Source organism: Mesocricetus auratus, unplaced genomic scaffold (genome assembly GCF_017639785.1).
Source record: "Mesocricetus auratus isolate SY011 unplaced genomic scaffold, BCM_Maur_2.0 Super-Scaffold_100010, whole genome shotgun sequence".
In the NCBI taxonomy this organism is placed as follows: Eukaryota; Metazoa; Chordata; class Mammalia; order Rodentia; family Cricetidae; genus Mesocricetus; species Mesocricetus auratus.
Window position 1 is genome coordinate 22,119,051 of NW_024429194.1, and position 16,133 is coordinate 22,135,183.

General features: G+C 40.3%; 1 protein-coding gene across 7 annotated transcripts in view; it reads left to right on the plus strand.

The window, feature by feature from the left end:
* Usp40 (ubiquitin specific peptidase 40) overlaps nucleotides 1-16,133 on the plus strand; it is a 74,173-nt gene that overhangs the window by 15,845 nt on the left and 42,195 nt on the right. For all 7 annotated transcript variants that reach the window (XR_005879841.1, XM_040753069.1, XM_040753070.1 and 4 more), the window contains 4 exons: nucleotides 3,987-4,115; nucleotides 11,429-11,524; nucleotides 13,100-13,207; nucleotides 16,081-16,133. The exon at nucleotides 16,081-16,133 is cut by the window's right edge and continues 248 nt beyond it. Coding sequence is in view for 6 of the 7 variants with exons in the window: in XM_040753069.1 (XP_040609003.1) it covers nucleotides 3,987-4,115; nucleotides 11,429-11,524; nucleotides 13,100-13,207; nucleotides 16,081-16,133 (386 nt within the window). In the remaining variant the exon portion in view is untranslated. The remainder of the gene's footprint in view (nucleotides 1-3,986; nucleotides 4,116-11,428; nucleotides 11,525-13,099; nucleotides 13,208-16,080) is intronic.

A 16,133-nucleotide genomic window follows, 5' to 3' on the forward strand; every position in this document is an offset into this window, starting at 1 on the left:
AGGACTCATGTATTTTTTTAAATTAAATTTTATTATTAAAAACTTGCAAATTAAAAAGTCACCCTTGCCCTTTCTGAGGAGAATATGGGAGTTGTGGGGGGGAGTGGGAGGAGAGGCCGGAAGGGGGAACTGGAATTGGAATTTAAAAAAATAAATTAATAAAAAAAATGCAAAAAAAAAAAAAAAAAAAGACACACCACTGGGACTGGAGAGATGGCTCAGAGGTTAAGAGCACTGACTGCTCTTCCAAAGGTCCTAAGTTCAATTCCCAGCAACCACATGGTGGCTCACACCCATCTGTAATGAGACCTGGTGCTTTCTTCTGGCCAGCAGGCATACATGTAGGCAGAACACTGTATACATAATAAATAAATCTTTAAAAAAAAAGCCACACACTAAATTAACCAGACCATAAGTCTATACAACTCAGTGAACTAATATACAGACAGCTATTCTGAACCTGTGACCCTTCACATTGGATCTTACACTTTCACTATCAAATATATTTTTATGAACCTGTCTGCCTCCAAAAATGAAAAGACCATGACAGAATTAGAACTAGAAAATAATTAAACCTCATGTCTTCTTTCATATTCATTCCTAGGTTCAGTTCTTCCTCATCCTATTACAGTTAGCCTTTCATCTTTCCATATGTTGTACTATCCCATGTGCATATTGTTGACTTGGCACATATCCACATGTGAGGGATACCATGTGGGATTTTTTTTGTAAAAATTTTATGATCTTGCTTAATATTATATATTCTAAATCCATCCATTTCCTTACATTCTCTTTAGAGCTGCTGAATAATATTCCATTATATATAGATACCAGATTTCTATTATCCACTTATCTGTAAGCCACATAAACTCTTTCCTCCCCAAGTTGTTTTGGTTATGGTGTTTTATCACAGCAGGAAGAACTCTAAGACAATAAGGTATGGAGTTCTCTGGGTGTATTTTATACCCAGGAGTGAAGTAGCTGGGTTGTATGGTAGTTATATTTTTGCTTTTTGAGAAAACTCCAAACGGATATCTACAATTGCTGTATTAATTTACACCTCCAGCAACAGTGAATAAGGGTTCATTTTTCTCCACATCCTCACCTGTGTTTTTTGTCACATTTTGTTGATGAGAACTGTTCTGATTGTGGCCAAGTGGTACCTCAAAGTAGTATTAATTTGCATTTCCTTGATGGCTAGGGATATTGAGCACTTTTTAAAGTAGTTATTGGCCATTTGTGTTTCTTTCTTTTATGTTTTTGAAAGCTATTTAATTTGTTTACCTTTGTCTTGACTGGCAGTTTTATTTCCTTGGCATTTAATGTCTGTATTTCTTGGTAAATTCAGGGTATCATCCCTTGTCTGAAGTGTGGTTGTGAAAACCGTTCTCCCATCCTGTCCACGGTCTGTTAATTCTGCTAATTGTTTCTTTGCTGTACAGAAACTTTTAAAATTTAAATTAGAAAGTCTCATATATCAATCCCAGTTCCCTCTCACTTCCATCCTCCCATGTCCCCCACTGACCCCATTCTATCCCTCTTCTGCTCCATAGAAGGTGTGAGGCCCTCCATGGGGGATCATCAAAGTCTGTCACATCATTTGAGGCAGGGCCTAGGCCCTCTCCCATGTGTCTAGACTGAGAGAGTATTCCTCTATGGGGAATGAACTCCAGTGTCCATTCCTACACTAGGGATAAATACTGTTCCACTACCAGAGGCCCCATAGATTGCCCAGGCCTCCTAATTGTCACCCACTTGCAGGGGGACTGGTTCCGTCCTATACTGGTTTCTGAGCTGTCAGTCCGGGGTCCATGAGCTCCCCCTTGTTCAGGTCAGCTGCAGAAACTTATGTAACCTTACTTTTTGATATTGGGTTAGTTCCTGTGTATTGGTGCTCTATTAAAAAAGTTTTTGCCTTCTCCATTATCTTAAAAGGTGTCCCCTATGTTCTAGAAATTTCAGGATTGCAGGCTTTAAATTAAGGTCTGTGATCCATTTTGAAATGATTTTTGTACAAGGTGAAAAATAAAAATCTAACTTAATCATCTAAAGTGGAAACCCAGTTCTGCTAGCGCCATTATTGAATTGGCTGCCTTTAATCCAGTGTATGTTTGTCAGAAATTAAGTGGGCATAGCTTTGTCATTTTATTTCCAGGTTCTCTGTTTTTCCATCATTCTACCTGTTTCTTATTACAAGTAATTGTTTTGTTTACAAGCATCCAGCTATTAATTTTTGTGTTAAAAATATATATGGTTTTTTGTAAACTTCATAGCTGAGCCTCCCTCTACTTTGGGCCTCACTGCCAGGCTCTGTGCTACTTGTTCTGTTACATAAATTACCATCCCTGGGTCTAGTAGAGCCTCTGCTGCCTCTGAGCCTGTTATTGGCACACTCAGAAAAAATTATTTTCCTAGAACTACTAACCTACTTGTTTTTCCTATTACAAAAGGTAGTTTGATACTTGATTCTATCTTATTTTGATATATAAAAAAATGACATTTATCTAGGAAATCCATATTTATTTTACTTTTGAATTTCTATATTGAGAAAAAATGTCATGTTTCATTTTTCTGTGTCTTATCTTTTGCCTGAATAAGACATTTTTAAATGTTGCTCACTTAAAAACTATAGTTAAGTAAATAAATTCTTCCAGTCACTTGTATCTCCCAGGTAACACTCATGTGCACATTTTACGTTGCAGATGACACTGAGTTCAAAGCCAGAACTGTCTTGTGTCGTGTGGTTCACACTTTTAAAATGTAAAGACTAAGGCTTCTTTGCCTTCCTGCCTCCTTCCCCTCCCTTTCTTTGCTTTCTCCCTCCTCCATTTTTTTCTTTCTTTCCTTCCTTTTTGTTGTTTTTAAAGACAGGGCCTCATGTGGCCCAAGCTAGCATAAAAACTGTTGTGTAGCTAAGAATGGTCTCCCAATGCTGAAATTACAGAGGTGTGCCACCATAGCTAGCTTTTCCTTTTCCTTCTGCATCCAGACTTTAAAGTATCTCTTAAATATAATGTAATTTTTTTCATTGTTACTGTATGAGTTTTCCTGTTGAGTCACTTGTGATTGATTGTACATTGTATTAATTATAGAAGAGATTGCTCATAGAATTAGCAAAGCGAAAAACAACCTGTTCATTCCTCTAAACAAACCGCCCCTAAACAAGACCAGGTGGTGTTTGCAGGGCACTAACATACCAGGAGGGCCTTGACTTCAAGGTATACAGCAACCTTCTTGGATTTCAGACAGTTTGGGTATGAAAAGAGCATATCCTAAACAGCATAATGGACATAATATAAAAATGGCTTTCTCTAATCCCAGCACTCGGGAGGCAGAGGCAGGCGGATCTCTGTGAGTTCGAGGCCGGGCTGGACCGATAGCCTCCAAAACAATACAGAGAAACCCAGTCTCAGAAAAACCAAAAAAAAAAAAAAATGGCTTTCTCTACTAACAGTCTCAACCACAGACTCAGCATCTTATTGGCAGTAAAAATAACAGCTTCAGCCGTGCATGGTGGCACACGCCTTTAATCCCAGCATTCAGGAGGTAGAGGCAGGTGGATCTCTTTGAGTTCCAGGCCAGCCTGGTCTACAGAGCGAGTTCCTGGACAGCCTCCAAAACAATACAGAGAAACCCTGTCTCGGAAAAAAAAAAAAAAAGACTTAAAATTCAGCTGTGCATAGTGGTTCATGCCTATAATCTTAATAGATAAGAAGCTGAGGCAGGAAGATCTCCAAGAATTTCAGGCCCTGCTCAAAGAAATGAAAAAAAAATTTTTAATTTAAGCCCAATATTTAAACTTATTTATCCTTAAATGCAGTGATAGCATTCTACTCATTAGGGGGCTCAGCAGCAAAGGGGCCTTATTGTGAAATGTGAATACTACAAGGATGTTTCTTAGTAGTTTCAGGGGTCGGGGTTCTCTTCCCTTTGAGTATGTATCTCACCTTATTAAAGTGTGCCAATGTTTATTTTTCTTCCTTTAGAGTGAACTGGATGACACTGAATACATGTATGAGCTCTTCTCTGTCATTATCCACAAAGGTGGCTGCTATGGAGGTCATTACCATGTGTACATTAAAGATGTTGATCATCTAGGAAACTGGCAATGTCAAGTAAGCTTACAAATTTCAGTAGAAATAACTTTGAAATTTTATTGCATTTCTGTTCCTGTTACAGTATTCTGTTGATCATTTTGCCTTTAGTATATGCCCCTCCTTTAGAAAACTTTGATAGTCCTGAAGGTTCATTTTACATGTACAGCTCCTTTGTGCCCTCTACCTAGAATCTCCAGTTGTTTACCTTGGTCATATTTGTGCATGTGGCATAGACTCCTACACAATAGTGAACAATTTGGAATAAAGTTGAGAGCATCTGGCCCCTTTGCTTGTAAATGCTTCTCTTCTGCCTACTAAGCTCAAGGGTACTTTCTTCCCTAGGCATCCATCAAAGCCACAGACCTTTCCCGTTGTCTGTCACAGCCTTGTTCAGGAACACAAGGCCTTGCTCTGATCTCACAAGGTGCACCTGCCTCTGAGCCAGTCCAGCCTAAGGGAGCCTGTCTCTGCTTTCTTCCTGTGGTTTCCTTAGCTTCTTTCAGAGTTGTGTCATTTTTTCCAGCTGGCAGCCTGTTTACTCATAAAATATTCATATGGTATTTTATTTTCAGGTTTAATGATTCTTCTGACTTCCCCTAGGATTGTGGATTCTAGAAGTTCTTTGAAATTTTATGTTCATCACTCTAGCAGTGACTTGCTCTTCCATAGAAATGTTAGAATCTTCTGCCATTAATGTGACTTGAAGGAACAGGCTTTATGGTCTCTTCATTGTCTGTCTGGTGGTTTGATTTTTTTTTTATTTTCTGTTTGTCTGTGTATTTGACATTTTTTTCAGTTCCTGGTGTCTTGTAGCTGACACTTATCCTGCCCGTCTCCCAAGTGCTGGGACTCCAGGCATAGGTGTAGGCAGCAACATCTAGTTGCTTATCTTTTGAAGTTCTGTCTCCTCACAAAAGCAAGAGTACTCTGAAGAGTTCTCTCTCTCTCTCTCTCTCTCTCTCTCTCTCTCTCTCTCTCTCTCTCTCTCTCTCTCTCTCTCTCTCTCTCTCTCTCTCTCTCTCTCTTGTCGCACCTGCTGTGCGGCCTGCATCCGAGAATGCAGCGAGGTGGTCGGGATAGATGACACAGAGACCGGTCGGTTGCTTTAAGAAAACTTTATGCTTCCCAAGTCAGCTTAGGAGGAGACCCCAGTCCGCTTAGGAGAGAAAAGTCTCAGGAGAAGTCTTAGGAAAAGTCTCTCTCTGAAAAAGGAGCTTCCCTTTTTAAGGACTTCTGCCATTCATCTACATACCATTCTTTCCTCCTGGCTGGTGGTCTAATCTCTGGCCCCAGAATCGGGGAGACACCACAGGGAAACAGGAAGAGGCATCTAGCCGTAGGGGGTGTGAAAGGCATGGTATTTCAGTGAGCAAGCCCTTATCTCAGCCCTATGAAGAGCTTTAAAGCACTGAATTGTTTTCAGTAAACATTACACAGATGCCTGCTCCCAGGCCGAAGGGGAAGTGGGTTTCTGCTCAAGGTCTGGTGTCCCCACAATTCACCCCTTTTTATTTTTAAATGAGGCACTCCTGTCTTAGGTCAAGTAGGGTCACCCTCCCTGGCCCGTCTTTGGGGGACCTTGAACCCCTGTTAGGTGGGAGTGGGTCTTCCCCACAGGTTGGCCGTCTTTGAAGTAGCCCCACCCTTAAAATCATTTGTAATAAGGCTTTATGGCTATCGGGATTGCCATGGGCTAAGGCACTTTGAACTCAGCATGAAGCCAGAATGCCTACTGCCACTGTTACCATTCCTAGGACCCCCACTGACATAGCGCCTCTCTGTCACCTGCCCATCCCCCGATCTGGGCCTTAGCATTCTACCACCAGCCTTTCTTTGCTACAAGGGTGATTTATAGTTACAATTTGAAGGTCAAAACAGTGATAAAGTTTACAATCATTTTAAGATCTACTTAGGAAAGCATTAGAGAGTGCACTTGCGCAGATACATTAGGTACAATCATTGATGTTACACATGTAGCATTATAAAAAATATGAACAAGAGGCTTGTTGCACTATTTACAGGGTACCAATTCGTTCCTGTGGTGATGTAGTCTGTCGATTTAATGTCAGTAGTATCAGCCGAATATGCAACCCAAGTCAAAGTCTTTTTGTCGCACCAGGACAAACCACATTTCTCCAGAAAAACACACTGTGATTCCAGAAACAGGAACTACCGAGTCTGATATTTCAAGTGACCATGTCCTGTTCAAATACTGAAAAAAGGCTTTTGCCATTCATCACAGTCCATACCAATGTCTAAATGTTAAATGGGTCCTTTTTCCCCCAAAGGGAAAAGCTGGCAAAATGAATTCTGTTGTTTTAAGGTGTATCAAAGGCTAGCTGCTAATCTTCCAGTTTTGTTGGCTTTGGGATGAAAACTCACGGGTCCAGGAGGTTGATGTAGCAAGCCTGATGAGAAACTGGAAATCTCGAACTGACTGTTTTATTTCTTTCTCGGGCTGTAGATTTGATGACATCAAGGGTCAGGAACACTGATTTAGGAGATCTCGAACTGGCTTGAGCAGGCTCCCATGGTCTCAGGTCCAGTTTTCTCTGCTCCATGCATCTCACCAGATGTTGTGACCGCTACTGAAGCTTTATTCTTTTCCTGTAAGAAAACACAAACATGCCCTCGACCCCATATTAGGGTCTTCTCTACTGTCTAGTGTATGGATGTTTCCATTTGGCCTGAGTAATAGTTATTTAACTTTCATTATGTCAGAATCTGTCTGAAGCAGATTCCTCACTGGCATTTATATTTTATAAATATTTAAATGAGGAGTGGATTATTTAATGAATCATGTGGAGACTGGGGACATTACTCCCTTTTATTTTTAAATTTTGTTTGAACTGTTGAAGTTGGACCATAACAGTAGAAGGATTTGTCTACCCTCCTTAGTCAACTATCTAGGTGAATTGGGATCACTATTTAAAGTATTAGTAGATGTCCTTTAAAAGGGACATAACCATTAAGTACCTTTGAGAATCATTTAAGGATTGTAAACTATACTATGTCCCAAATAGTCCTTTTTTTTTTTTTTTTTAACCTGTAGCTCTCACTAGTTGACAAGGCCTCATTTGCATCTGAGCTGACAAGGCCTAATTTGCATCTACACAGACACCTTTGGGGATGGGGGCCTGCCAAAGCAGCAGGACAGTTCCCTGAAAAAAACCTCTCTTCTCTCTCTCTCTCTCTCTCTCTCTCTCTCTCTCTCTCTCTCTCTCTCTCTCTCTCTCTCTGACTGGCTCTGAGGGCTTAACTTGAATTTTTTTGTTAAAATATTAACCGACTGACTGGATGTTTCTTTTGGCTATATCTAAATCGATTTAGGTAGTTTTTAACTGTTTGAAGGGATTTAAGTATCCCTTTAATCATATCCAAGGCAATTAGAACAGTTGCTTTTGTCAACATTCACGCATTTACATTTCACACTTCATACATACTGACGTGGCCACGTCCATACACACAGACCATGCATACATATCTCTCTTTTCCTAGGTTATGATTAGTTTGTTGAACTGAAACTTCTTTAACAGAACAACTCCAGTCAATCTTTGAATTAAAACAAAAGGTTGAAAAAGTCCTGTATGTCCCTCGTCATTTCTTCATTAGAGAAGTTTTGAGCTACACTCAGGGGCTACAGCCATACCCACTCCTTGTAATTCTGTAGATGCAAAGTGGAAAGGCCAGGCTTTTGCCAAAAGTTTTTAGAGATGACTCACAAAATTCAATAACCTACCCTATATAAATGTAACCAAACATTTTTATTTTATATACCTTTGTCTTTTTCTTTACTGAATACTAATACCTCATTTATTAACTGTTACCAGTTTATTTAATTTACCCATCTTTAATCTATCTTTCCATTGAGGATGACCCTCCAGTCTACCCTCCAACTGAGGGCAACTTCTTATTTTAGGTTCCCTTTTTTTTTTTTTTTCCTGACCTTTGTCAGGCAAGGGCCTACACATTTAATCCAATCCACCCTTTAACTGAGGGTGATCTCTTAGGTTCCCTTTTTTTCCTGACCTTTGTCAGGCAAGGTCCTAAACATTTAATCTGGTACCCCTAGCTTGGTACCCCCTTTTTAATACATACTTATAGCCTTACTATTTGGCTATTCTTTTAGATCTCTGAGTTTTTCTTTACTTTCCTGACCTCAGTGGATCAGGTGAAATACTGGAGATTTTTCTTATTTTACCCTCTTTTTTTTTTTTTTGACTGGGTTTTTCTCTATCCTTTTGGAGGCTGTCCTGGAACTCGCTCTATATACAAGGATGGCCTCCATCCTACCTACCTCTGTCTCTCGAGTGTTGGGATTAAAGGCATATGCCACCAACACCCGACTCTAAAGATCATAGCGAACATCCTTCCAATCTGGGACATTTAAGCCTTCCCCAGTAATGAACCATGGACTCGCACGTTCAATCCATTTTAAAAAGCCTTCCAAGGTTTTAGACTTTACTGTAGTCCCATGTCCTTCAAGTAACTTTTTAACTTGATACTGTAATTCGAGCTTCCCAGAACTATTCCCCATGGTTTCTTTTCTTTTTTTTTTTCCCCCAATCTTTCCCTGGCCAGAAAAAGAGACGAACCAGCTCACTTACCTCGCTTTCATGATCTCGGTAGGACCTGCTGTGCGGCCTGCATCCGAGAATGCAGCGAGGTGGTCGGGATAGATGACACAGAGACCGGTCGGTTGCTTTAAGAAAACTTTATGCTTCCCAAGTCAGCTTAGGAGGAGACCCCAGTCCGCTTAGGAGAGAAAAGTCTCAGGAGAAGTCTTAGGAAAAGTCTCTCTCTGAAAAAGGAGCTTCCCTTTTTAAGGACTTCTGCCATTCATCTACATACCATTCTTTCCTCCTGGCTGGTGGTCTAATCTCTGGCCCCAGAATCGGGGAGACACCACAGGGAAACAGGAAGAGGCATCTAGCCGTAGGGGGTGTGAAAGGCATGGTATTTCAGTGAGCAAGCCCTTATCTCAGCCCTATGAAGAGCTTTAAAGCACTGAATTGTTTTCAGTAAACATTACACAGATGCCTGCTCCCAGGCCGAAGGGGAAGTGGGTTTCTGCTCAAGGTCTGGTGTCCCCACTCTCTCTCTCTCTCTCTCTCTCTCTCTCTCTCTCTCTCTCTCTCTCTCTCTCTCTCTCTCTCTCTCCCTCTCTCTCTCTCTCCCTCTCTCCCTCTCTCCCTCTCTCCCTCCCTCCTTCCTTCTCTCTCTCTCCCTCCCTCCCTTCCTCCCTCCCTCCCTCCTTCTCTCTCTCTCTCTTTCTCTCTTTGTCTTTCTCTCACTGTCCTGGAACTTGCTCTGTAGACCAGGACCAGTCTTTTGAGACTGACTCTTTAATGGGTGGGCTTTATTACATATAGCTAGAATCAGAATTGAGTGGAGATGTAGGGCATTCAGTTGGTGCCAAAGAATTGGAGAACTGGTGGTTTGAAAAAGTGGTCCCTTTTCTGCCTGTTTTGAGTCAGTGCTAGGCTTCCTTCCCTGAAACTGTTCTGTGTGAGCATTGAAATGGCGACTCTGTCAGCAAGGCTGGCTCAGTCACTGTCCTGTTGCTGTACTAAAATGTCTGGCCAAGGAAAGAGCGGTTTAGTTTGGTGCACAGTTCCTGAGTCCAGAGCATCATGGCAGGAAAGTCATTGAGTCAAGAGCTCAAGGATGCAGCTGGTCACAGTACATCTTTGGTCAGGAAGCAGAGGGAGATGAATGCTTGTATTCAGTGCACATTCTGTGTTTATACAGTCTATAATCCCAGCCCAGGGAATGGTGCCACCCACAGTGAGTGGGTCATCCCACCTCCACTAATCAGCCCACAGGCGTGCCCAGAGACCTGCCTACCAGGGGATTCTGGAGTTTGTCAAGTTGACAGTTAAAATTACTATTTGTATAGTTACTAAAAATTAACTGTTTATTATTTTAATGATTTACAAAAGATGATAGATCTGATCTACCATTTTTAACTACTTTTTTCTCAGTGTAATCAATTAGCAGTTATGGTTTTAGCCAGTTTATAATACTTTTTCAATGGACTGGAGAAATGGCTCAGCTTACCGCCCTGGAAAAGAACCTGGCTTCAGTTCCTAGTACTTCCATGGCAGCATACAACCACTTGTAACTCCAGTTCCAAGGGATCTAACACCGTCTTCAGGCCTTTGAGGGCACCAAGGACACATTCAGTACACTGATAAGCACTCATACATAAATCTTTTTTTTTAAGCTAAGGAAGTTATACTTCACCAAAAAAAAAAAAAACAACAAAAAACAAAAACATGAGTGTGCACGCACACACACAAAATATTGCAGAGCTGATGCCTTTGATCCCAGCACTCTGAAGGCAGAAGCAAGTGGATTTCTGAGTTTCAAGTCAACTCAGGCTATATAATGAGACCATCTCAAAAGCAAAACAAATGAAAAAATACTTTTGCACGGTGGTGTATTAATTTTTTGTTGTTTTGTTTTTCGAGGTACAGTTTCTCTGTATAACCATCCTGAACTCACTCTGTAGGCTGGCCTGGCCTAGAACTAGAGGTCTGCTGCCTCTGCTTAGTGCTGCGATTAAGGAACTGTGCCACCACTGCCCGACTATATGCATGTTTCTGAAAGTCAACAAAATTTGCCTAGCAAGGGGCATGTGCTATTAGCTTTTTGAATGATAAGGAAATAGAAGTCATTGTTTAAGTTGAGCCTACAAAAATGGGTAGGATTTCCTTAAGCCAAAACAAGAGAGTGGAAACATACTAGTGAAGACCAAAAGATATTTTCATATGAATGGTGATGAACACAAATTTTATGAGACACCATGTTTCTTAGCTGGAAAATGTTGGAATCTACTATGTGTGTTCTATTGCTGTGAAGAGTCACCAAGACAAGGCAAAAGAAAGCATTTAATTGGGGACTTGCTTACAGTTCAGTGGTTTAGTTCATTATTATGGCAGAGAGCATGGAGGCATGCAGGTAGACATGGTGCTGGAGAAATAGTTGAAAGTTACATCCTTCTCCAGGCGGAGAAAGCCACACTGGGCCTCCTAGTTCTCAAATAGTGCCACCCCCTGGTGACTAAGCATTTAAATATATAAGCCTATGGAGGCCATTCTTATACAACCACAAGCTAGAATTTTTCTTTGTCTCATAATCCTAATTTGTATATAAAACTAGAGAATAAATTGCCTGAGGGAACCTAACACTCAAAGCCAGGTCTGCCTGATTCTCCAGCTCATATAGATTATTATATTTTACCTTTCTTCTTCCAGTGGCTTAAACATTTTTATTTGGTTAATTCCTTTAAACTGGCAAATGTGAAAGAAACACTATTTCCTTCTTAGGAGGAGATAAGTGATACGGATTTGAATTTGAAAGCTCTTCAGAATGAAGAAGAGGATGATGATCCACTGATGATTCTAAAAACAATCTTATTGCAGGTAGATTGGGTCTTTGTACATATTTGTGTGTATGTAAATACTATATATACATGTGTGTGTTGTTTGTGTATGCAGTGTATTTACATGAGACTATCAGATGAGATTGCTTTAGGATGACCTCGAAGTTAGAATATGGTTTCATTCTGACTTTTTTTCCTTTTTCTTTTTTTTTTTTTTTAAAGACAGGGTCTCATTGCTTTGTAGACCAGGCTAGCCTTGAACTCACAGTGGTCTACCTGCTTTTGTCTCCCCAGTGCTGGGATTAATGGTGTATGCCACCACACCCTGATTCATTTTAATTTAATCACTGGGTATGGTGGCTTTTTCATTTAATCTCTTGAGAGACTGAAGCAGAAGAAGTACCTTGAATTCAGGTCCAGCCTGGGCTACAGAATGAGAGCCTGTTTCAAAGAAAAATCTAATTGTCCTGACAATGGAAGCACTTGCAAAAAAGACAAGAACCAGAAATGTGACCCAGTTGGTAAAGTACTTTTCTAGCATGTACAAGGCCCAGGTACAAACCTCAGTACCACATAAAGTGGTATATGAAGTGCCGTGTAATCCTAGCACTTGGGAGGTGGAAGCAAGAGGGTCAGAGGTTCAAAGTCATGCTCAGTTACATAGCTGGGGGAGCATAAGACCTATCTTAAAACAAACAAGAGAGCATTTAGACTGTGACTTTGGAGTCTTTTGTGGTGATATATTATTTATGATTTATTAAAGCTTGCCTGCAGATTCAGGAAGGTCAGCCAAAAGCCATAGAAGCCAGGCACACCTTTAATCCCTGCGCCAGAAGCTAGGAGGTGGTGGTACACACCTAGGACTCAGGATTAAGAGATAGACAGATCTGAATCCAGGGCCACCCAGATGTACACAAGATTGATACAGCTCACACAAAGATGATCTTAGCACAAATCTTTAATCCCTGCCATAAGGAGGAATATAAGACAGGAGCAAGGTCTCAGTATCAAGCATTCATTCTGCAGTCACATTGAGGATAGGAGCCATTCATTCTCCAGCTACATTGCAGATAGGAAGACATTCAGTCTCAGAATTCTCCAGCCACATTGAGAGGCAGCAGAATTAACCCATTCCACCTGAGGTAGTGGTAAGAGCTAGTAGCTGACTACTTTGTTTTACTGACCTTCAGCTTGAAGTTTGAGCCCCATATCAGTCTCTGGGACTTCTAATTATCCTGTTCTAAAGTATTGGGCTAAAGGTACAGCATATTAATTAATTCTGGGTAGACATAAATAAAGCCTATGTCAGCGACATATTCCTTCTTCCTTGTTTCTTCCAGAACCATAAATTATGATCAGGAATGTGACTAACTGCAGGACTCCCTGGATGGTGTTCTTTGAATTTCTGTCTGCGACCTTTGGCAAATGGGTTTTCAAATTGAAGGTCTTCTAAAGTGACACTTAGGGTTACTTTAAAAGCATATAGTCTGATTGGTCCCATTATACGTTTGTGCTCTTAGGAAGATGAGTAGGTGTACTCGCTCCTTCTGATCCCTCTGAATTTGAGGTGTCATTGTTTCTTAGCAAATGTTAACTGACTGCATTTCTTCCAAAGGAGGAAACCAATCAAATTCCTGTTGATCAGCTGGGCCAGAAACTCTTGAAAAAGACAGGAATATCTTGGAACAAGAAGTTCAGAAAACAGTGTGGACCACTGCGAAAGGTAGTGCTGGCATTGTCATAGGCAGTCCTCATCCCAAAAAGCCATATCCCATTACAAGTTGCTTTTTAGTTTAAAAGTAATTTAACCCTTTTATCCTACCATTCCTGTACCCCTGACCCCTTTTTTAATCTTTACAAAAAAAAAATCCCTTAATCTGACCTTCTTTAGTTTCCTGCCTGACCATGACCAATAGCAATTTGAAACCAACCCTCTAAATGATGATTAACATCCATAACCCACTGAACAACCCAAAACCACCCACCAGTTGGGACTATGGATGTCATGTTCTTAAAATTACTTCCTATTGTCTGGGGCTATGTCAGCTTTAGGAGAGAGACCCTGAGAAAATTGAGATAATGGTCAAGTCCTGGGAGAGCTAGCTGTTGTCCAGTCTAGGTGTGATGGGAAAGTGCAGGGCTTATTTGAAGTCCTGGCTGGAGTTGTCTATAAGGCTAGACCATAGAGTAGTCTATGAAGCTTTGAAGTTGTCCTGAGCAGTTTGTAGTCTGAAGCTGATTTTGGGGTGGTGTTTGTCAGGTTAATGGTATTATCACAATCCAGGGACCCATCAATTGGAGACCTCAAAGGTCACTACCAGGAATGGTCATGGTTCACTGCAGAAAGCTTAAACATTTTAAATGTCATATGCAGCAGATCTCCAAAAGGTTAAAGGACTATGATTTTTTAAGTACATTGGGAGTACCCAAACTTACTTCCTAGTTACCTGCTTCAGACTCAAGCCCAAAATCACATACAGCAAGGTAAATGAAGCCTATCTCTAGAATTAGTTAGAACTCTATATGACTATTAATAACAGTCAAAACTAAAGAAAAGTTTTAAAGAGTCAAAAACCAAAGGATTATGAGAGTAGTGCTAACAGAATAATCCCTTAAGATGTTGTATTTATCTAAGTTACTCTGATATCAGTAAAAACTTGGGAGTCAAATATTAGGGTAGAAAAACTGATAAATCCAAAGAGCAACAAGGAACTATACGCTGACTCTAACTTTCCACACTTCACAGATGGAAAAGGTTGCCAATTTCTCTAAGCCCCTCCCTATATCTTCCTGTGCCACCCTATCCGGGTCCTCCCAAACCTCTGTGTCTAATTCTGGTCTGCCAATTGCTGAATCCACCCTCTGATTCAGGATAAACTTTATTAGCAGTCAAGGAGTGTCAGTGCCAACAAATAGCCTGCAACAGTGATTTCCTTTCTTCCTTAATCCCAACTTCGGTTTCTTATTGCATATATTCTTTGTCATTTCTGTTTCCCACTGCCTTTAAAATATCTTGCTCATGATCACGTATAAGTATGCATATAAATATATGCTTATTAGTATATGGATATCTCTAAATACATGTGTTTAAATCTAGATTCCACATGTGAGAGGAAGTGTGGATGGAGGTTTCTGTCTCGCCTGGTCCCACAGTCATTTAGTCCCAAGTAAATGCCCAAAGGTTTATATTAATTATAAACTGTTTGGCTGATGGCTCAGGCTTCTTATTGGCTAGCTCTCTCTTGGGGAAAGGAGGTAGAGAGGGGCCACCAGAGAGACACCAGATAGGATTTCAGCATTTTCTGGTAAGCCAAGACCACGTGGAAATGGGTTAATGATTAAGAGAGAGCTAGCCAATAAGAAGCCTGAGCCATCAGCCAAACAGTTTATAATTAATATAAGCCTTTGTGTGTTTACTTGGGACTAAACGACTGCAGGACTAGGTGAGACAGAAACCTCCATTCACAAGGAAGCATATGTTGTCTGTCTTCCCAAGACAAAGCTTACTTTGCTTACGTAAAGATTTGCAGTTATATTCATTTTCCTCCATTTTTCCTTAGGGCTTAATAAAATTTCATTGTATACATGTGCCACGTTTTCTGTTCATCTCCTGACAAATATCTACTCTGTTTCCCTTGGCTATTGTGGATAGTGCAGCAAGTAACTGTGGTGTGTTAGTCCTTTCAGTATATGCTCAGAGTTGGCAGAGCTGAGTCAAACAGAATTCTGTTTTGGTTTTTTTGTTTGTTTGTTTGTTTTGGTTTTTTTTAAAGGAACATCCATATTATTTCCATAGTGGATATAAATGGTTACTTACACCTCTTCCCCAAGATTCTCTCCAGCATTTGTTGTCATTTGTTTTCTTAATGACAGCCATTCTGACTGGAGTAAGATGGAATTGAAGTGGTTTTCATTTGCATATCCCTGGTGACTAAGGATGTTGATTACTTTTTAAAGTTTTTATTGGTCATTTGTGCTTTTTCAAGTGAGCACTTTCTGTTTGTTTCATTAGATCATTTGTTGATTTGGTTTTTATTTTTTGCTGTTTTTTCTACATGCTCAACATTAACCCCCTGTCTGATGTGTAGCTTGGTAAAGGTATTTTTTTTTCTTTGGACTTTTTTTTTTCATTTTGATTATTGCTCCTTTGTTTTGTGGAAGCTGTTTACTTGAAAACCCTTCAACATATAGTTTTGGGCAAGTCTTTTCTGAGAACTCCAGGAACACAGAAGTCAATCCCAAGAATTGGCAAATGTGAATCTGTAGAATTAGGTGGCTTCTAAATAGTTCAGAAATGTTTGTTCTTCCTAGTCTTCGTTATTGGAGCACTTGTTAAAACAGCAGTAGTGATGTATTATTCAAGTGACTTGTCACCTTTCTCCCATAATAGAATTGTTAACATGTGTAACCGAGTGCTTAGATTTTGGTATACCCAGATGAGTATTTCCCTCCTCACAAGGATAGTGGAAAGAAAGGTGAAGCTAAAAATATCTAAACACACACACACACACACACAATTGTCCTATCTAGTTAAAAACCATTTTTATTAAAAAAAATTTAATAAACCTAATCTGTTTGTTCATTTGTTTTGGATAGTTCTTACAGCTCCATCCTCAGATGTTTCTGCTCAACACAGATGAAAGTACAGT